Source organism: Argopecten irradians, chromosome 1 (genome assembly GCF_041381155.1).
Source record: "Argopecten irradians isolate NY chromosome 1, Ai_NY, whole genome shotgun sequence".
Lineage (NCBI taxonomy): Eukaryota > Metazoa > Mollusca > Bivalvia > Pectinida > Pectinidae > Argopecten > Argopecten irradians.
In genome coordinates, this window is record NC_091134.1 from 16,191,373 (window position 1) to 16,213,346 (window position 21,974).

Sequence of the window (21,974 nt, forward strand, 5' to 3'; positions counted from 1 at the left end):
CATACATACTTGTCACTGTAAAAGCATTGGTACTTGTTCCAGTCAAAGCGCCGGGTGTCACTAAGCTGTTTCCAGCAAAGGAGAGAACAAAGCCAGATCCAACATCACAGAATGAGCCAGCATACACTGCCTGTCCATGAGCGGCCGTCACAGTCTGTGAGTCGGAGGATACACAGCCACCACCTGATGATGTCACAGTCAGTGTCTGGCAAAAGTAATAAAACTTTCCGTTTTCTGATTAACTCTGTGTCATCCTATTTCTGCTGTATTTACTATATTAATTTTAGCAGCCTTAATGGCCTTCAAAGTATTTGCTAAGGCATATGAATTTGATGTGAAGGTCTATAATTATATGTGAAATATTTAAGTCAATTATTTACCCAGGTTAATTTTTTTGTGATTTTATCTTACACAGAGAAATGAACTTTTAGCAGTTTTAAGTGTTCAATATATATGGCTTTCAGCTTTCATATGATTCAACCATTTCTCAATATTTCGAGGATCAAATTTTCATGATCATAGCAATGATTTGCAAAATCACAAAAGTTATCCGCTATACAGTATCTGCTGCATCTACACAATGAGGAAAAACACACCAACATGCACCTCTACTACACACAATTATAAATATTACTGAACTATTACAAAAACCTTTAATTCCAATAACTGAAATATATGTAAATCAAGGTTGTCCCAAAATTTTCAATAAGGCAGCGGCAAGAGATACTTTCTATGACCCCACGATCTAAGAAATATTGAGTATAAGGAATGTTAGAAAATTGTGGATTTACCCCTACCACCCATCAAATTGTGTAGCCCACTCCTCCCCGTGGATAACCCAGGAATAGTTCTTACAAACAATAAGCTAGGCTATATTACCAAATTGGCATCTTGACCAGAATAGACTCTGTCACCAGCGGCATCCCTAATTTCCAGTATAGCAGCATCCTCTATGGGAAAGTTAGCTCCCACAGTGGTGTGTATATCAGCACTATTCAACAGGTTTATTGTAGCAGCCGTTTGTTCTGGAAAAACAAAATTGTAACATTATAAAATCACTACTCCGTCCACCTGATACTTTTTCAAGAAAAATGTATTGAATACCAAAAATACTTTTAATCTTACTAATGCAGTCATAGAATAACATACCAATAAATGTTTACTAGCGATACAATATTTTTCACTCAATATATTTAATCCACAACGCTTTGAAGCAACCCCATTGTTAAGAAATAAAGCAGAAAATGCTTTAATCTCATTAATTTATCATACAAGTAAAACAATTATTTGTTTAACCTGTGACAGTGATGCAGTCTGTGATGAAAACACCGCCATCATTTGTACTATTGATGTAATAGCCATTGAGTCCATTGGTCAGTGTGTGGACATGTTTCACCTCATTCATGGTGGTTGGTAATCTAAACAGAGGATATCTAGGCATGGTAAGGGTGATGTTGAGACGGACACACGAGTGGACATCCAGTAGACGGATATCTGTGAAGGAAGCAACTCCTCCAATGGCTCGTTTGGTAATCAGCTTGTTATGGGTACTCACACTCTGTACAGCATCAGTACCTCCAAGTCTCACCTACAAGATAACAATCATCTCTCTTATCCATCTGATGGCCATACACTGAATACGAACTTAACATATTGTAAAATAGACCATGAAATTTCACGATTAAAAATAGCTATTGAGTTTGTTTGAAATTGAATCCTACAACTTATTGAATTGGTGTCCCAACTTTCTGTTTGCAGCCGAAACTTAACCAATTGTCAATCAAACCCCTTCCCCAGTCCCCCCTGATACATTATGTTACTTTACATGGTCATGCTCATGCATTTGCTTCAACATTGAATGCATAGAAACACAAGAGAGGGTAGGGAGTGTACCAGCATGACATCAAGTAATGATTCAACTTACAGGTGCATATTGGAATAGTAACTCACACTTTCATAGAACAGCATGTTACGGTAGCCATCGTCATGGTACATGACAGACAAGCCTTCCAGCCATGCCACCTTGATGGTAACATCTAAAGTGGAATCAAGGCCAGATGTGATCAGGTTTCCACTGGAATCCAAGATGTGTACATCCATATTGAAACCTTTATTGGCCATAGTGGAAGTAGGAGGTGGTGTTGCTAGAGTTATATTCTGAGCATATTCTGAAATGTAAGACAAAATCACACATGTTTAGGGAACCTTTGGTCTTTTCAGAAATGAACATGAAATCTCTCTTTATATCAAACACATGAGTCTTTTCCAAATGAACAATAGCCCTTTATGTTTATCTAACAATTCTATTGATGTTATTTTGGCTAGCAAAGACAACAACAGACCTTAGGAAAACAGAATACTGTGTCTCATACCTATACGGGTGAAATACTGGTTTATCCACAGTGAGTTTTTAGATACATTTGGGCCAAATAAAGGCCCCTTCCCCTAGAGAAATTTTGCTATAAGTTCCCAATTTGTTGTAAATATTTTCCCAAATAAAGAAAAACTCTCTAAAATATACATGTTTCAAGAAAGATGCAATATATAATGTTTTCCCAATTCAAAAGGTACAGGCCCTGGAATAATTGAGTAAGTAAATCACTGCACTCATGTCAAAACAACTCAAGAAATGCTTTGATTATCAGTCTACAAATAAGGAAATTAGCATTGTTTTAGTATTGAATTTGTTTCAAGAAAAAAATCGTAGCTGAACTTGACATCTATTGTGCCTAAGATGACCTAAATAACTAGCTTTTGATTGTAGCTTACCTGTAACTTCAATAGGGTCTGTAATAACGGTATAAACTGTGCCCTCGTAATCGACAGAAAACAATATAGCTCGATCCCTGGGAGGAACTGTGGTATGAGCATGGTAAAGTGCATCTGCTCTTAGTTCACCTGCATAAACAGGCACATCAACTAAAGTTGTACTATTACCACAAATCCAACTGAAATTACAACAAGAAATATATATACATTGATGTAGTTCAATAATATGGATACATTTTTTCTCTTTCACAACCAGTTAACTCGATAACAATTTGTTATTTTTACCACTTTCCTTATTACATCTGCAAATAAGATAGTGTTCTGAATAATATAGAAAAACACAAAAGATTAGAGCCACACTATACTTAACTATCAAAAAAAGTCAAGTTAGATTCAACCCCGATATTGTTAGTATTTGTAGATGTAGTTGAAATTAAGTTGTATCAAAGAATATCTATAATGATTTCTTAATAACTTTGGTACAGCAGTTGTTGAAAGTCGATATCTGTAAACATGCCTTCATTTTAAACTTTTACTTTAAACTCGCCATAGAAGTTACGATTATTGCCGAACGGCAGTCAGAAAGTTCATGACCCGTTCTCGAAGAGTTCGGAAAGATGTTACGTAGTTACGGTAGTCACATGACGTTCTCAGCAATGATGTTACAATTTTAGCTTACTTTGGCTTGTTTGACTAAATGGGACCCACCTAGCAATGTTCAATATTTTATTTTTATCAAAAGTTTCTGAATCATTTTCACTCATCTTTACTTCGATTTAGTCCTATCTCTGCATGATTTATAACAGTTTTATTTTCTTCACCATTCTTCTAAATCATGAAAAAAATAAGACAGATACAGATAGTAGGACTTCAATTAAACACAAAAATTAATTCATTATCAGTCAGTTCAGTCAGTTAGAAAAAATGTTTACCTAAAGCTTGGGTCATAACTTTTTGGGTATTGCATTCTGTTGACGTATTGACATAGCTGTCCTCCAGTACTTTCCCAGGTATCTGTCACTCCGCCAGTTGAGTTGTAAGCGTATATGTCAACAGTTGTTATGTTACATGAGCCATAGAAATCTTTCTTCACTATACCACCAACCTTTAGGTAGGCCAGAATAGGTTTGCTCATTGGATGGTACAATGCTGAGTGATAGATTCGGTCGGAATCATTGGCTGGGACAGGGCCTGGTGAATAAGTTGGATCCAATTCCACAGTAACTGCTGCCTCCAGTGATCCTGGAAAACACAACAATGAAAATGAAGTTAGATATATATGTGAGTAAACATATCAGGTTTGCAAGGGGTACTCCAGAAATGGGATCCATTTCAGACAAAATGGGATCCCAGAAGAAATAATTAGAATGGACTTTCAGAAAAATGTCCTTTTATTATCTAAATAAATAATTTAACTGCCTCAAGGTTGATTCGTTTTTAAGACAAATCGGCCACTGAGGTAGAGGAATTATCTGTCCTTCAAAATTATATGGGGAAGTCATAAATTAAAAAAAACGAGGCCGATGGGCCTTAACGGTCACCTGACATCAAATAGTAATTTGTCATTTAAGGGCCAACATAATAGCTATGAGGATCTTTAACACATGGTGTGTTATTTTAAAACTTTACCCTGGTCAGGGGTGTAAAAATTTATTTCAAAGCACTAGCCCAGGGCTAGTAGACACCAAAATCTCACTAGCCCGGCCTAAATATCTACTAGCCCAGCCAAAAAAAAAATGGAAAATTTATAATACCAGTATTTTTTATACTGTATAAATTCAAATATTTTTAATTGAGTGAGTTTTTTTTATTATTTGCATCTAGTTTTTTTTTATTTAAATTAAAGTTCTTTAACATCGTTTTTGTAACTATTAAAATTTACTGATCTGATAGCTGAGATGACTTATTTGATGGTTTGTATATTGTTTTTCTAGAACTTGTGTTGCAAATTACGTAACTTTCACATGAAATGCTATGCATCACTATTCACTGTGGTGATCGGGGTCTACTGTACCTGTCTACAGTCGTAAATAAATTAGACAACATGACTCCAGATTAAGATTTAAAGTTAGATACGAATATTACATAGAATTGCAATGTTTTAATTTTAAAGTGTTATTATGACTTAATATTGATGTTTTTCGTTTTGAAATATCTTTGAAAAATGTCACTAGCCCCGGGCTAGTATGGCTAAAATTTCCACTAGCCCAAGCTGAAAATTTGGTAGCCCCGGGCGTCGGGCTAGTGGATTTTTACACCCCTGTCCTGTATTCAACACATGTATTCAACACAGAAGCTGAAGTAAATATGAACTGATGTTGATGAAACTCTGTATGCAATGAGGTTTTGGATGAATTTGCATACTGGAACAATTTATCATAACTGACATATGGTTGTTATTTTTCTTTCTAATTTTATCATCCTATGGTCAGGTGACCTAAACATTTGAGCCATTTGGACCCCACTGGGCTCCACCCCTCAGCCTTTGGGGATGAGACAGGGTCAAAATGACATAATAGCAAAATGTCCTCTTGTGGTTAAAATGTGAATCAAAAGTTTGAACAATTTCCAGTAGAAAATAAACAAAATATACCCAAGAAGTATTCAATATAAACTACAACAAACTAAGCCTCCTCCCCAGGGGCAAACAAAGAAGCCAATGGTTATAAAATTCACAATTCTGATAAAGCACCACAATATCTTTAGAACACAAGGTCCAATAATAGCATTATTACAAAGGACATGAACTCTATAATATAGTTACCGTCTAAAAATTCCCTTTTTCAAACTCACCCTAGATCTTGTTGATATATTATAAGGCTATACATACAGAGTTTCATCAAAATCAGTTCACATTTACCAAAGTTATCTTGTTCACAAGCACAATGATAAAATTAGAATAAAGGGCAATAACTTGTACGTTACTGTCGAATAATTCCCATTTTTGAACTCGTACGAAATCTTGTCGATATAAGGCTACATACAAAGTTTCATCAACCTCGGTTAACATTTACTCAAGTCATCATGTTCACAAAGTAAAGTTGACGCACGATGGACAATAGGCTATTGCAGTAGGTCACTATGACGTATGGTCAGCTGACCTAAAAATAGTAACAGTGACCTTGACCTGGCAATCCTGAAACTGTATCTTGTCGAAAATATTATGGTCCTTTAAATTTGTGTGAAGTTTGATCAAAATCACTCAAGGAATGAAGCCACTAGAGCACTGAAAAGGATTTTCTAATAGTAACGGTGACCTTGACCTTGACCCTGCAACCTTGAAACTCAATTTTTCAGTCCTTTGTATTTGTGTGCAGTTTGATCAAAATCAGTCAAGGAATGAAGCCGCTAGAGTGCTGACAAAGAAATTATCTAAAAATAGTAACAGTGACCTTGACCTTAGTCTGGCTATCTTCACACTCAAATTTGTCCGAGATATTATGATCCTTTGTCTATGTGTTAAGTGTGATCAAAATCACTCAAGGAATGAAGCCGCTAGAGTGCTGATAGGAATTTTCTAAAAATAGTAGCAGTGACCTTGAACTTGACCCAGCAACCCTGAAACTCGAACTCGTCCGAGATCTTGTTAATATTAAGCTACATACAAAGTTTCATTAATCTCGGTTCACATTTACTCAAGTTATCGTGTTCACAACAAAAAGTTAACACAAGACGGACGACGCACGAAGACGGACAAAAGGCTTTCACAATAGGTCACCATGACCTATGGTCAGGTGACCTAAACACAAAAAAAACCTCAAGCCATGCAAATGCCAGGTGAGTTCAATTTGAGTTCAAAAAAAAAAATTGTATTTAGTACTCTATGTTTTGTAAGTCTTGTCATTATCTTTTATTAATATTGCACTCTCAAACAAGTCAACCAGTGTCCATTGAATAATAATGCCCCCTGGGCCCATTTTTGTTTTGAAATGTGCCCTAAATAGTCACATGGTGTGATGAAAGTCATATGACTAAATTGACGAAATGTGTATTCGTTATTTAAACTCAGTGTACTAATGCTCAGTTACAAAAATATTTTTGGGGGGGAATTTGGAAACTTTAGATTGATAGTTTGAGAACATTTTGTTGTTGAAAATTGGGACAGACTAGTGCAAGAATGTATGACAATGACATATATTTTTGGTAACCAATCAAGTCAGAGCTTTTTCTCACTCCTTTGGGAAATTGGGGCCTGTGGCTTTACTGGTAACTCTAGATCAAAGCCGCCTTAGCAAAAGTTGCTAAAACCTTTCTTTTTTCTTTAGCAAAAAAGATATGTTTTTAGCAGAACACATCTAGTGCCCAACAAAGTCACTTTTTTGTACTTTAAAAATAACGATATCTACAATAGGGCTTAGGGTAAAATTTGCAATGCTCTGAATTGTGAAAGTAAACAAAGAAAAGAACATGATATTATCATTCTCTTCCACATATCCCTCCCTATTCCCCAAGGCCATAACCAGGCCATTATTTTTCAGTATAACACTTGGAATGACAAATGTTTAGGCACTTAAATTCCATCTTGAATCATATTGTTTTTAATTTTAGCAATTAGGGTAATGTCTGCAAATCTTTGACAGCCGGTATGTGCGGACATTACATGAATAAAATGTTAGTTGCATTAAGATGTATGTCTTGCATTAAGCTTTTTATTTCCTCATGCCTTCGTTTCGACTGTGAGCTCGTCGTTTATAAATATACTTACGGTATGAAGTCGTGTATAACGATTAGAAACGGAAAATATTCCGGATATTTTTCACCCTTTACGGCAAGGTTGTCCCGCGAACATATGAATCACAAAGGTATCTGAATCAATCATTGATATGTAAGTATTCTATTTCATATTATGCAAAAAAACTTTGGTTTTATAAATATTTAAATGGTATTAAATAATAAAATATGAAAATAAAAATATATTTCAACGATAATTTATAAATAAATTGATATTTTAAAGTGTCCCACATTGCCGGACATCATTTTCACGACTCTGTTAATTTCAGACAGTACATTTAAGTTGTATTTCTTGATTTTTCACCATCACAAACTCCTATAAAACATACGATTTGTGAATATGAATGCTTATATATGATGGTTCAGATCCATGAAAACACCAATATACTATTGACATAGCGGTAAATGTTGCATGAAATATCACACGCTTTGAAAGAACCGCCACAATCAACACCATGTTTCAAACTTTCTGGTAATATCGGAAAACCGAGTTGCATCACGTGACTGACATCAGCGATACCCGTATAGATCGGAACCTCCAAGTCGTATCACGTGCTCAATATCGGGAATACCAGTACAGATCGGAATAGATCGAAACAGTTCGTATATTTCCAAGCTATTTTAAACATGTACACAGTAAAAAGATTTTTTATTTCTATAATTAAAAATACTTCCAGTGCTGCAACTTTATAAAAAGTGGTAAAAGTAGAAAGTTTAGACCTCGGGCAGACGGAGAAAATGGGTATAACTCTAGAAGAGTTTTCACTATGACAAAAAGAGTAAAAGTGATAGACATACAACTTTAAATTTGATGAATTGGAAAAATTCTTTGAAATATTGAAATAAAATAAAAGTTGAATTGTTTCTTTTTTCAGAATGCCGAAAAGGACTTCACCAAATAAAAAGAGAAAATATATTCAACATAACTACGAGAATATGGAGGCAGCTGTCAGAGCTGTTAAATCTGGGGAACTTTCAGTAAGATCAGCAGCAGAGAGATACGGACTCCCCAAATCTACCCTCTATGATCGTGTTTCAGGAAGGTTTGATCTGAAAACAAAACCAGGGCGAAAGCCGGTGCTAGATACGGAAACTGAAAATGAAATCCTAAAAAACGTAACAAAAAATGCAGAAAAGGGGTTTGGGTTGTCTAGACAACAACTATTGACAAGAGCGGGGATTTTCTGCAAAAGAAGGAACATCAAGGGGTTCATAAATACTACACCGTCCAAACACTGGTGGTATGGCTTGAAAAACAGGCATCCCGAGATCGCCTCAGAAAGCCTGAAAAACTCGGAAACATTAGGGCACGGATGTCGAATTCAACTGTAGTTGAACACTATTTCAAAGATCTTGGATCTGTTGTTACAGATTTTAATCCGAACAAATGGCCCAAAGGGCCTTAACGGTCATCTGACTACCTTGGCAATAGTAAAATTAATTTCATATGGTGTCACTTTGTCAGGACCATGTCAGGATCATTTTCCATTTCCTTCAACAAATTTTATTTCAAACAAGAGGCCCAAGGGTCTTAACATGTAGGAAATTAATCAGATATAGTGTCATGGTAGCCTTCTTCGATTTGGGATCAACCAGATACGTAACAATACTTTGTCGAACCATGTCAGGATCATCTCATGCAGATGAAGTTATAGCCAAATCACATAGGTAGAACTTGAGAAGAAGTTCAAAATGTGTTTTCAAGATGGCGGCTGTGGCGGCCATCTTGGATTTCGGATCGACCCGAAAAATAACAACACTTTGTCGGGACCATGTCAGGATCATTTCATGCAAGTTTCAGCCAAATCGCACAGGTAGAAATTGAAAAGTTCAAATTGAGTTTTCAAGACGGCGGCTGTGGCGGCCATCTTGGATTTTGGATCAACTCGAAAAATAACAACACTTTGTCGGGACCATGTCAGGATCATTTCATGAAAGTTTCAGCAAAATCGCACGGGTAGAACTTGAGAAGTTCAAAATGTGTTTTCAAGGTGGCGGAAATCTTGGATTTCGGATCGGCCCGAAAAATAACAACGCTTTGTCGGGACCATGTCAGGATCATTTGTAAGTTTCAGCCAAATCTCACTGGTCAAATTTGAGAAGAAGTTCAAAATGTGTTTTCATGATTGCGGCTGTGGCGGCCATCTTGGATTTTGGATCGACCCGAAAAATAACAACACTTTGTCAGGATCATTTCATGCAAGTTTCTGCCAAATTGCACAGGTAGAAATTGAGAAGAAGTTCAAAATGTGTTTTCAAGATGGCGGCTGTGGCGGCCATCTTGGATTTCGGATCGACCCGAAAAATAACAACACTTTGTTGGGACCATGTCAGGATCATTTCATGCAAGTTTCAGCAAAATCGCACTTGTAAAAATTGAATAGAAGTTCAAAATGTGTTTTCAAGATGGCGGCCATCTTGGATTTTGGATCAACCTAAAAAATAACAACACTTTGTCGGGACCATGTCAGGATCATTTCATGCAAGTTTCAGCCAAATCGCACTGGTCAAACTTGAGAAGAAGTTCAAAATGTGTTTTCAATGTGGCGGCCATCTTGGATTTCAGATCGACCCGAAAAATAACAACACTTTGTCGGGACCATGTCGGGATCATTTCATGCAAGTTTCAGCAAAATCGCACTGGTAGAACTTGAGAAGAAGTTCAAAATGTGTTTTCAAGATGGCGGCTGTGGCGGCCATCTTGGATTTCGGATCGACCCGAAAAATAACAACACTTTGTCGGGACCATGTCAGGATCATTTCATGCAAGTTTCAGCAAAATCGCACTGGTCAAACTTGAGAAGAAGTTAAAAATGTGTTTTCAAGATGGCGGCTATGGCAGCCATCTTGGATTTTGGATCGACCCGAAAAATAACAACTCTTTGTTGGGACCATATCAGGATTATTTCATGCAAGTTACAGCCAAATCGCACTGGTCAAACTTGAGAAGAAGTTCAAAAAGTGTTTTCAAGATGGCGGCCATCTTGGATTTTGGATCGACCCGAAAAATAACAACACTTTGTCAGGACCATGTCAGGATCATTTCATACAAGTTTCAGCCAAATGCCACTGGTCAAACTTGAGAAGAAGTTCAAAATATATTTTCAAGATGGCGGCTGTGGCAGCCATCTTGGATTTTGGATCGACCCAAAAAATAACAACACTTTGTTGGGACCATGTCAGGATCATTTCATGAAAGTTTCAGCCAAATCGAGCTGGTAGAACTTGAGAAGAAGTTCAAAATGTGTTTTCGAGATGGCGGCTGTGGCGGCCATCTTGGATTTTGGATCGACCCGAAAAATAACAACACTTTGTCGGGACCATGTCAGGATCATTTCATGCAAGTTTCAGCCAAATCGCACTGGTAGAACTTGAGAAGAAGTTCAAAATGTGAAAAGTTAACGCACGGCGGACGGCACACGACGATGGACGAAACATGAAGACTATAGATGGCCTAAAAATGCACATTGTAAACAAATTTTGTACATGTGGTTCAGTGGAAAACAGGCCGAGAAGCAGACGACCAAAGTTAGTGAATTTGCGGGATTATCGTTCTTTGGAGATGATTGTTAACCCTTTAAGCGCTTGTCATCGCAAATGTCGTTCCGCTAGTATCGGTCTCGTAATGTTGGTCACCGCAAATGTCGTTCTGTTGCCAACCTTTTTCACATGGCTCTTAGGTATTTCCCATCCACGTGTTTATAAATAAAAACAATTCTGATTGGTAGTTTAGGCCTCAAACTAGCATAACAGCGTGGGTGTACCGATACTCTCGGCGGGAGTATTACGATATGCTATGTTGAACAGGCCCCGACAGCAAACGTAAACAATTTGTAAATTTCATCATGGCGGCCGCTTTTGACTCAGACTGGGACAGTGACGAAGACGATAATATTGAAAATATTTTCAATGAAAATAGTGACAGTTAAACTGAATTTAAAGGTTTTGGGCCCGAGTATATTGTTAGGAATGGAGCAGTAATTGCTCACATTGATATGGATGATTTCTCGCCCGAGAATGACGACGAATGCCACTACTGGGACAAAGCGGATCGAGGGTTGGATGAAATCATCGGGGCCACCTTTGTGTGCCCCATTTACAAGGGAATCAAAACTTATCATTAATATGGAAAATCAGGAACCTATAGATTTTTTTCACTTATTTCTAAATGACGATTTTTTTAAATATTGTTGTCCAACAGATTTATATGCCGACCGCAAAATATCAAGGTCGTCAAGGAAATCACTCGCGTATCTTCGAGTGGAAACAGGTGTCACTCGAGGAGATGAAAGTATTTTTTGGTCTTGTTATAGCGATGGGATTGTCCATAAAACCGATACTTACTGGGCAACTGAGAACGTTATTTTTACTCCATTTTTCGGAGACAAAATGTCTAAAGATCGTTTCCAAAATATTCTCTCAAACTCACACCCGTGTGACAACGTAACCTTCATACCTACACATGTATGTAAATTATTGACAGGTATTATTACCTGCTAATGACGAGTACTCTGATGAAATATCTACCTCCTGAATCAGTCCTTCAGAGCAGGTAAACTCACAAGAAATATGTGAAATAATAATCACAAAGTCAGAATTTACAACATCATTTGTTTTATTTCATAACAAGAGGCCCATGGGCCTTAACGGTCATCTGACTATTAGTACAATACAACATAGTCGTTTAAAGATTTTAGCCTATTTGACCCGTGACCTTGATTGAAGGTCAAGGTAATTCATTTGAACAAACTTGGTAGCCCTTCATCCCAGCATGCTACATGCCCAATATCAGTACCCTGGGCCTTCTGGTTCTTGAGAAGAAGTCATTTAAAGACTTTAGCCTATTTGACCCCGGTACCTTGAATGAAGATCAAGGTCATTCATTTGAACAAACTTGGTAGCCATTCATCCCAGCATGTCACAGGCCCAATATCAGTACCCTGGGCCTTCTGGTTCTTGAAAAGAAGTCGTTTAAAGATTTTAGCCTATTTGACCCTCGTGACCTTGAATGAAGGTCAAGGTCATCTATTTGAACAAACTTGGTAGCCCTTCATCCCAGCATGCCACAGGCCTAATATCAGGTCTCCAGGCCTCTTAGTTATTCACAAGAAGTTTTTTAAAGGATTTTAGCCTATTTGACCCCTGTGACCTTGAATGAAGGTCAAGGTCATTTATTTGAACAAACTTGGTAGCCCTTCATCCCAGCATGTCACAGGCCCAATATCAGTACCCTGGGCCTTCTGGTTCTTGAAAAGAAGTCGTTTAAAGATTTTAGCCTATTTGACCCTCGTGACCTTGAATGGAGGTCAAGGTCATCTATTTGAACAAACTTGGTAGCCCTTCATCCCAGCATGCCACAGGCCTAATATCAGGTCTCCAGGCCTCTTAGTTATTCACAAGAAGTTTTTTAAAGGATTTTAGCCTATTTGACCCCTGTGACCTTGAATGAAGGTCAAGGTCATTTATTTGAACAAACTTGGTAGCCATTCATCCCAGCATGTCACAGGCCTAATATCAGTACCCTGGGCCTTCTGGTTCTTGAGAAGAAGTCGTTTAAAGATTTTAGCCTATTTGACCCTCGTGACCTTGAATGAAGGTCAAGGTCATTTATTTGAACAAACTTGGTAGCCCTTCATCCCAGCATGCCACAGGCCTAATATCAGGTCTCCAGGCCTCTTAGTTATTCACAAGAAGTTTTTTAAAGGATTTTAGCCTATTTGACCCCTGTGACCTTGAATGAAGGTCAAGGTCATTTATTTGAACAAACTTGGTAGCCCTTCATCCCAGCATGTCACAGGCCCAATATCAGTACACTGGGCCTTCTGGTTCTTGAGAAGAAGTCGTTTAAAGATTTTAGCCTATTTGACCCTCGTGACCTTGAATGAAGGTCAAGGTCATTTATTTGAACAAACTTGGCAGCCCTTCATCCCAGCATGTCACAGGCCTAATATCAGGTCTCTAGGCCTCTTAGTTATTCACAAGAAGTTTTTTTAAAGGATTTTAGCCTATTTGACCCCTGTGACCTTGAATGAAGGTCAAGGTCATTTATTTGAACAAACTTGGTAGCCCTTCATCCCAGCATACTACAGGCCTAATATCAGTACCCGGGGCCTTCTGGTTCTTGAGAAGAAGTCGTTTAAAGATTTTAGCCTTTTTGACCCCTGTGACCTTGAATGAAGGTCAAGGTCATTTATTTGAACAAACTTGGTAGCCCTCCATCCCAGCAACCTACAGGCCAAATATGAGTACCCTGGGCCTTCTGGTTATTGAGAAGAAGTCGTTTGAATGAAAAGTTTACGGACGGCGGACGGCGGACGGCGGACGGCGCACGACGACGGACGGTGCATGATGACAATAGGTCATCCTGACCCTTTGGGTCAGATGACCTAATAATTCAACAACAATGTTTACCTGTCAATTAGAGCTATGATTTACCTGTTCACACCTGAAATTTGAATCAATTAATCACCAAAACTAATTAATTCTATTCCTTGCTGAAGAACAGGAATAAAGAATGATAGTTAGGTGATTTACATTATAAATACTCCTACTTTATGGAATTTTGAAGAAAATGTATTTATTTACCTGTAATATTTACCTGTAAATCCTTACCTGACAATTTTTTAGAGACAAATTTACAATCTGAGTGAGTGAGTATGTAAACCTAAACATCTACTGAACAAAATTTGTATATATGTCTATTATTGAAAATGGCATGGAAAAAATGTTATTGAACATTAAATAAAGGTATTCCTTATTTCTGTATTTCTTCAAATTAATTAAACAGTGAGGCCCATTGTATAGTCAGAGTATATAGCGCTTAAAGGGTTAAAAACAATAGGAGGGATTCCCTTAATGCATGATATTACTGTTAAAATTTAAATACAATGAGCAAAGGAATGTTACGACTTCTATAAGAACACTTCAGCGACATCTAAGCCAACATGGGTATACTAGGTGTATTTCTAGGAAGAAACTTGTCGTGAAGCAGAGTAACCGAACTGAGAGACTTGCTTGGTGTAGAGAAAAGCGGAGATGGACAATATACAATTGGAAGCGAGTTATTTTCTCAGATGAAAGCAAAATAGTTATTGGACAGGACCACAGGGTTTATATATGGAGAAAGCGAGGTGAAGGATGGCGACCGGATCTTGTGCAGCTGCGTAATACCCAAAACAAACTCGAGGTTATGATTTGGGGGTGTATTTGTTGGAACGGTATGGGGACATTAGCTTGAGTTGAAGGAAATATTAATGCTGCAAAAAACATCAGGTGGTTTTGGAGGAAAATCTTTAGCCTGTTCTTGCCAGACGTTTTCCTACTGGTGGCTATTTTTTCCAAGACGACAATGCTCCAGTTCACCGTGCGAGGTCCACCCAAGACTACATCGCCCAGCAGTGTTTTTTTCACTTACTATTTTCATCAGCCCATGCCTTTTCAATTGGGAAAATAACTCGGAATTTGGGAATAATTGGGAAAAATTTCAGAGGTGAAAAAAATTTTAAAATCACTTGCTACGGGCAAGTAGAGTCCAATAATTCACTTGCAATTGCCAAAATTAAAGTCCACTTGCCCCCAAAAATACCATATTTTCATCGTAGTACTGTACTTACTAGAAAATTGAAAATCAAAAACTTTAGAATGATACAATACACATTTCTAATGCTATTTCACAAGATATTTTCCTTCTATTATTAGAAGAAAAATAAAACAATTAATTTGCAGCACTATTTGCATATTTAAAACTTTTTTTTCATTTCTCTGTTAAATTTTTTTTTTCTGAATTCCTGAATTCCTGAATTCCGGAAACCGGATTCCGGCTCAATATTACCTGTCCCAAGTACTACTTCCTACCTTGAACAAAGATCGTTTTTACACAGAAAAACTCCTTGCTTATGTCGAAAAAAAATAATTAGACGACTAATTATGTAAGTTAACTATGGAAAATTGTTATAACGTGACGCTACCCAATTTGGAACGCTACCCAAAATGAAACACTTTTAAAATATGTGATACAGAATTTTCAGTTTACAATCTTAAACTAACAATAACAGTCAGTGTTTTTCCTGGGTATTTTGGGAAATTGCCACCTGGTGAAAATTGGGAATTTTTGTGCGATAAAAGTAGGAAATTGGGAAAAATTTTAACGGTGTTTATGGAAATTTTGGAAAAGGTAGAAATAAACAATTATCCTTCTCTAAGAATCATAGTAAGAATGTATACTAAAATACAATGTTTAAACTTGGAATTTCCAGATTTTTTTTTGTTTCGTCACACAAAATACGCTTCAACTCACTGTTTTGGGAAATTTAGACATAGATTTGGGAAAAAATAACAAGAAATACAATTGGGAATGGGGCCGAATTTCGGCCCCAAATATATAGGCAGGAAAAACACCGACAGTCCTGAACAAAAATTAAGGTGCTGACTAATAACTGTGACAATTTTAATATGTCATTTTCTTTCCAGTTGCTTATTATCTGTATTTAAAAATGAAAATAATGAAATTTTGAAAAACTCCGGGATACGACGTCGTGCGACAACCCTATAAACACCATATATTTTAAAATAAGAAAAATAAATGCTGAATGGAATATTTTTGGAAGACATGTGACTTGAATAAACTAAAAAATGTTTTAACTTTCTTTTAATGAATTCAAACATTTTTTATCATGCCTGGGCATTTATTAATCAAACTTTATTTAGGAGGTGTTCCATTTTGGGTACTCAAAACCTGCTGAAACACAGGGCTGGACCGAGCATGCTTCCAAGCTCTGTATTTATAAATATATGCACTGCTGACAAGTAAACAAATCATGAAATTAATAATAAAAGCATCTATTTGTGGAATGTTAAGAAAAAAATCTGGATTCAACCACAAGTAAGAAAATTTTTACAATTATCTTCAAAAAGTGTTCCAATTTGGGTAGCGTCACGTTATGTTTTTGTCAGCTTGAATGTCTGTAAAACGTCTCTGAACTGAAGGTGCACCTAGCGACCTAGTTATGCTCATTTCGATTTTGTTTTCATTTTGTGAAATAAAAATTGATTCTAATCCCAAATTATTTGTTTAAGTAATGTAGATTATCTTTACACATTTTAGGAATGAAAATCTGGTACAAATTATCAAAACAGATGTCACTGCATTTGATCAGTTATTATTCGGAAATTTGACTTCAAAATTGGGAAAATAAGGCATTTTTTGGCTAGGGGAAACAGCCGAAGTTCGGCTGTAGATTTGACCAAAAAAAAAAACTGCCCAGAACGGAATTAATGGAATGAGTTGGCAACATGACTGAATGTTGTATTCCGGAAACGGAGTATTGACTGTTCAGTATATCAGTAAAATTAATTTGAAATTTGTTTCATTTTTACCGTCATGTAAACGCGCCGTCATTGTGACCGAATACTTTTGACATGGTACTGTAGTCGCCATAGAAGTTACGATTATTGCTGAACGGAAGTCAGAAAGATCATGACCCGTTTTCAGAAAAGTTCAGAAAGACATTACATAGTTACGGTAGTCACATGACATTCTCCGCAATGATGTTACTAATTACAATGTCGGCTAACTTCAGCTTGTTTGAAAATGGAACCCACTTAGCGACGTTCAATATTTATTTCATTTTTTATCAAAAGTTCTGAATCATTATCGCTCATCTGAACTTTGTAGGAGCTGGACGAGTCTGTAGTAGGAGAAAAATATACAGCCAGACAGGGTTTTTGAATCTGGGACACTCAGAATCAGGATGCGCTACAAAATTCATTGTCCCTCTGAAAGTTGGGTGAAATCTATTCACTAGTAAAACACAAGATAATTTGATAAAGAAAAAAACAAAATATTATACAAACAGAGAGAATAAAAGCATATATGTTAACTAGGACAAGATATCACTTCTGTGTCGATTACATATGTATATAAGCAAAAGAATTTTTGCACCATTTCCATTTTCTGGCGTCGGCCATCTTGAATTTTATGCGGACAGTTGGCACCGTGTCGATAACATAATACACCCCCATGTAAGGCTAATATTTATATAATCAAACAAAGCAAATTGTAAAGAATATATTTATTAGGCCATGCAATATTCAAATATAAGTTCACAGTCAATCATCGACCGGGACAGAATATGAAAGTAGTAGTGTAGGGCAGCTACCTTATTCATTTTCAAGTAGGCCTAGTCTACACAACGATTCTGACGTTTCCAGTCGTATAATGGGGGGAACACATTATTCAATCTTATACCATACCAATCTTACCTGTAGATAAAAACAGCAACACTGCTGCAACTATTAAATTCATATTTTCTTGATAATTTTGTCGCTCACGTCCAATCTTGGGCTACATCTCTTGCGAAATGAAATCCGCCATTGAAATTTGCGTCCCTAAAACGCGCGCGTGCGGACTTTCTAAACGTGACGTCACAACATGGCTGCCAGTCAAAGTACTTTCGTTTTCACTATATTTTGTGTTGCTTATCTAAATAAGGTCAATATTTGCACATAGAAGTATTTTGTCTCCTTAAATTTAATAAGTACAATTGAAATTGCAAAAGATATTGCTATATTAATTTTCCAGCCTCTTTCTCATTTAGAATCTACTTATTTTCTATCCATTGGTGACTTCATGGGGAAAACCCGGAACTTGTAGGGAAAAGTAGTCAAATTTCGGACGGATTCAAATTTCGGACAGTAATTAGAAAATACTTAAAAACTCATAAAATAGACCAGATATTTAATAAAAAGTCATTGTAACTGACCTAGATGCTTTATTTCAAATTGGAAATTAATAAGACTGAAGAACAGATATGTGAGCATTATATTTTGCATGGTAAGTTTGAATGTGAATATGTGACTGCGACCTTTCCTGCGGTTGAATATACAAAAATGAACTGGTCAAATGACGCAATATGGAACTCCATGTCAAACATGTCTTATTCAGTGTGTTCATTAAACTTTTTATTTTATTTTGTTTTTGTTTTTGTTTAAACACATCCTTTTATTGTATTTTGAGTAAAAAATAAACAATACAGTGGGAATTAATTGTCCGAAATTTGAACACCCCTATGTCCGAATTATGAACACCCCTGTCTGAAATTCGAACAGCTATACATTGCTGATTACTTTGTACTGGTATAACACAAATTTAGTGTCTGTGTCGAGTTTCAAGTGATAAATGCAAGAAAAGAAAATTATCTTTCTGCTCATACCTCAGTTATGGGGGTATGTGGATAGGTTTCAAACATATAAGGTTTTACTACTAAGGTGTCCGAAATTTGACTACTTTCCCCTACTGTAACTTGTACCGAGTGCTACATTTATTGTATAATGTTAACTTAGATCTAGGCCTATTCCGTGCAATGATCAGTGATCCCATGGATCCCGTGACCACCGAAGAAAGTTATCTTTTATTTCTGATGATTCAGAATGTGTCATGATCATGACGCGGGCCCAAGGTTGGACGGACCCGATCCCTCTGCCTTCCTCGATACTCCAAAGGTCATTGTCAAGCATATTTAATGCCATTTTACTGATTTGTTAATTCTCCTTACAAATCCACTTCTCAATTCGTTGAATATCATACATTTATATGTAGATCGAGTTACAAAATCAATCTGCAATGTTCGGTTTTGTAAAGAGCCATGGACATCTTTGGAAATTGAAACTATGCCCAATTTTTTTCTTTACCGTTGCGAAGAAAAATTAACAAACTAGACATGGGATTATGTGTAACAGGAGAGGAGAAAATGTAGCGGCCAGACCGGGATTCGAACCCGGAACCCTCAGAATACTAGCCGAGTGCTCTACCGACTGCGCTACCTGGTCACCGATGATCGACCCAGTCCAATCCCGCTACACTCCTCCCTCCTTTCTCGAAGTCTTCGCCCTCGAAGACACACGAGACCCTTCCAAACACCACCACCGTGGGTTATCTAGTTGGGCGCCAATTCTGTAACAGGAGAGGAGAAAATGTAGCGGCCAGACCGGGATTCGAACCCGGAACCCTCAGAATACTAGCCGAGTGCTCTACCGACTGAGCTACCTGGTCACCGATGATCGACCCAGTCCAATCCCGCTACATATGATTTCAGGTTAAAGATGATTCACCGCCGACAGAGCATAAATGATACTCATCATTTGAAAAATTCAAATCGTGTATATATATGTCTAATTAACACACACACAAAAATACAATTATTACTTTGCTTTTGGTGCATGCGCAATCAGTACTTCATGACATTTAGTACATAGTGCCACGGAATTTTTTTCGGGATGCAATTAATTATTTTTAATATTTTCATAAAATTAGAAGCTAAAACTTTTCAATGGTGGTAATGATGTAAAGTACATGCAAGTAACTTTTGCAACTGAATAAAAATTCTTATTCGTCTGCTCCTGGTTTTGATAGAGAAAAAAAAACCTTTTGTGAGTGGTGGAGCCCTTTAAAGAATAAAAACAATAAAAAATACGGATACATTAATTATGAGATTAAATGAAATTAATTGATTAGACTGGTTTGAAAATTTGTGACTGACAGTTTTTTCTTGACCTTGAAATACTTTCAGAAGGAACAAAGCAATATGCAGCGAACTGAAGCTCACATTTTTTACGGTCACCCGCCAAACAGTTTGGTTCATCCGCCATATTGCATACATAATATACTAAATGTAATATGTTATCAACCGTTCGATCCCCGTTCTTCAAACAGGGACCTGAGAATAAGTTACAATTTAAATAATCTTACACGTTAGCAGCAACACGCAAAGGCACAATACAATATTTGCAGCATACAACGGGCTATGGAAATACAATTACCTGCAAAATACTTGCGCACCCCTCATCCCCATTCCCATCATCATTATTCCCCGTACCGTTTCACTCCCTAGTACTAGTAACACACCACTCCTCTATCCCCTCCCATAAAGCAACAAGTAAGGCCGATTCCTTGAATGTGACTTCGTGGCAGATCTGCATGGGTCTGGAGATCTGTCAGCCGAAGGAACAAGTGTTGTGTAGACTGAAGACATTTTTTTGTTTTGTTTTTGTTTTTATCATATTAAGTAATCCCAGAAGGATGATGATACCCTTAATGCCACTAATATTTAAGCATTGAAAGTATTACAGTTGGCGTTCATAGCCAATATGAATGCCAACTGGACAGAGGCAAATTCCATGAAGTGCGCTAGCGCTTCATGTTGAATCTGCCTCTGTCTAGTTGCTTATATTTACATTTGATAACAATTTCATAATGAAATCTGAAGAAATTTTGTATCTATAACGAATAAACAATATTCGTTATCGTCGAGGATGGAACAGCTATTTTTTGTGATCGCTGACACAGCAATTGTGACGACACAATGATAATGACGTCATAGTAAGCGGATGACAGTTCATAGCCAATACTGATGCCAACTGGGTTTGGTAAGGTTACTTAGTGGGACTGCAATGGAAATGTAAATAAATGAACTCTATTTCAGTCTAATGGGGGAAGGAAAGATACTTTTATTTTTTTCTTCCCTTTTTTTCTTTTAAAACAGTTGTAAACGACACAGAAAAGCTACATGTACACAATGATCAAATAATTCAATCATTATATAGCTCGGTCAAATCTTGTGTTAAGCATAATGGTTATTATTCAGATTTTTTCTCAAATACAATCGGTCTCTTCCAAGGAGAAATTCTCTCCCCGATTTTGTACTCATTATTTGTAAATGATTGTGAAATGCACTTTATTAATGAATGCTGTCCATCAATTGAACTTAATTTAATAAGTATTTTTCTTTTAATGTATGCAGATGATACAGTGCTTTTTGCAGAAACACCAGAGAAATTACAGCAAATATTAGATGCTCTGAAGTCTTACAATAATAAACATAGCCTTAATTTGAATATTGATAAGACAAAAATAGTTGTTGTTTAGGAATGGGGGCATTATTAGAAACAATGAAAAGTGGTTTTATAATGGAAGCGAATTACAAATTGTTGACCGATTCAATTATCTTGGAATGCTTTTTCAATTATAATGGGAAATTTTATGTAACTCAAAAACATGTTGCTGAACAAGGCAATAAGGCTTATTATGCAATCAATAATAAGTTCAAAAATCATCAATTTAATGTAAGTACACAATGTTCTGTATTTGACACATATGTAAATAGTATATTGAGTTATAGTGCGGAGTTTTGGGGTTTTCATAATGCCTTAGATATAGAAAAGGTTCATTTAAATTTTTGTAAAAAAATACTAGGGGTAAAAAAGAGCACTTGTAATAATTTAGTATATTGTGAACTCGGAAGATTGCCATTGTCAACATTAAGAAAATTACGTATAATTAAATACTGGCTTAAAATTCGTAACTCAAATAACTGTGTATTAAGAGCTTGCTACGAAGACAGAATACGCTCTGATGACAGTTGGATTTTAAATATACGAGGGGAATTAAATAAATTAGGATTAACATATCTCTGGAATAA

General features: G+C 36.6%; 1 protein-coding gene across 1 annotated transcript in view; it reads right to left on the reverse strand.

Moving 5' to 3' along the window:
- Positions 1 to 17,915, reverse strand: part of LOC138318968 (uncharacterized) — a 46,479-nt gene extending 28,564 nt beyond the window's left edge. Inside the window, exons 1-7 of the mRNA XM_069261826.1 lie at positions 17,761 to 17,915; positions 3,702 to 4,011; positions 2,770 to 2,948; positions 1,951 to 2,168; positions 1,297 to 1,588; positions 880 to 1,025; positions 10 to 205 (exon numbers count right to left, since the gene is read on the reverse strand). Coding sequence (XP_069117927.1) covers positions 10 to 205; positions 880 to 1,025; positions 1,297 to 1,588; positions 1,951 to 2,168; positions 2,770 to 2,948; positions 3,702 to 4,011; positions 17,761 to 17,803 — 1,384 coding nt within the window. The 5' untranslated portion in view covers positions 17,804 to 17,915. The remainder of the gene's footprint in view (positions 1 to 9; positions 206 to 879; positions 1,026 to 1,296; positions 1,589 to 1,950; positions 2,169 to 2,769; positions 2,949 to 3,701; positions 4,012 to 17,760) is intronic.
- Between the last annotated feature and the right edge of the window lie 4,059 nt (positions 17,916 to 21,974).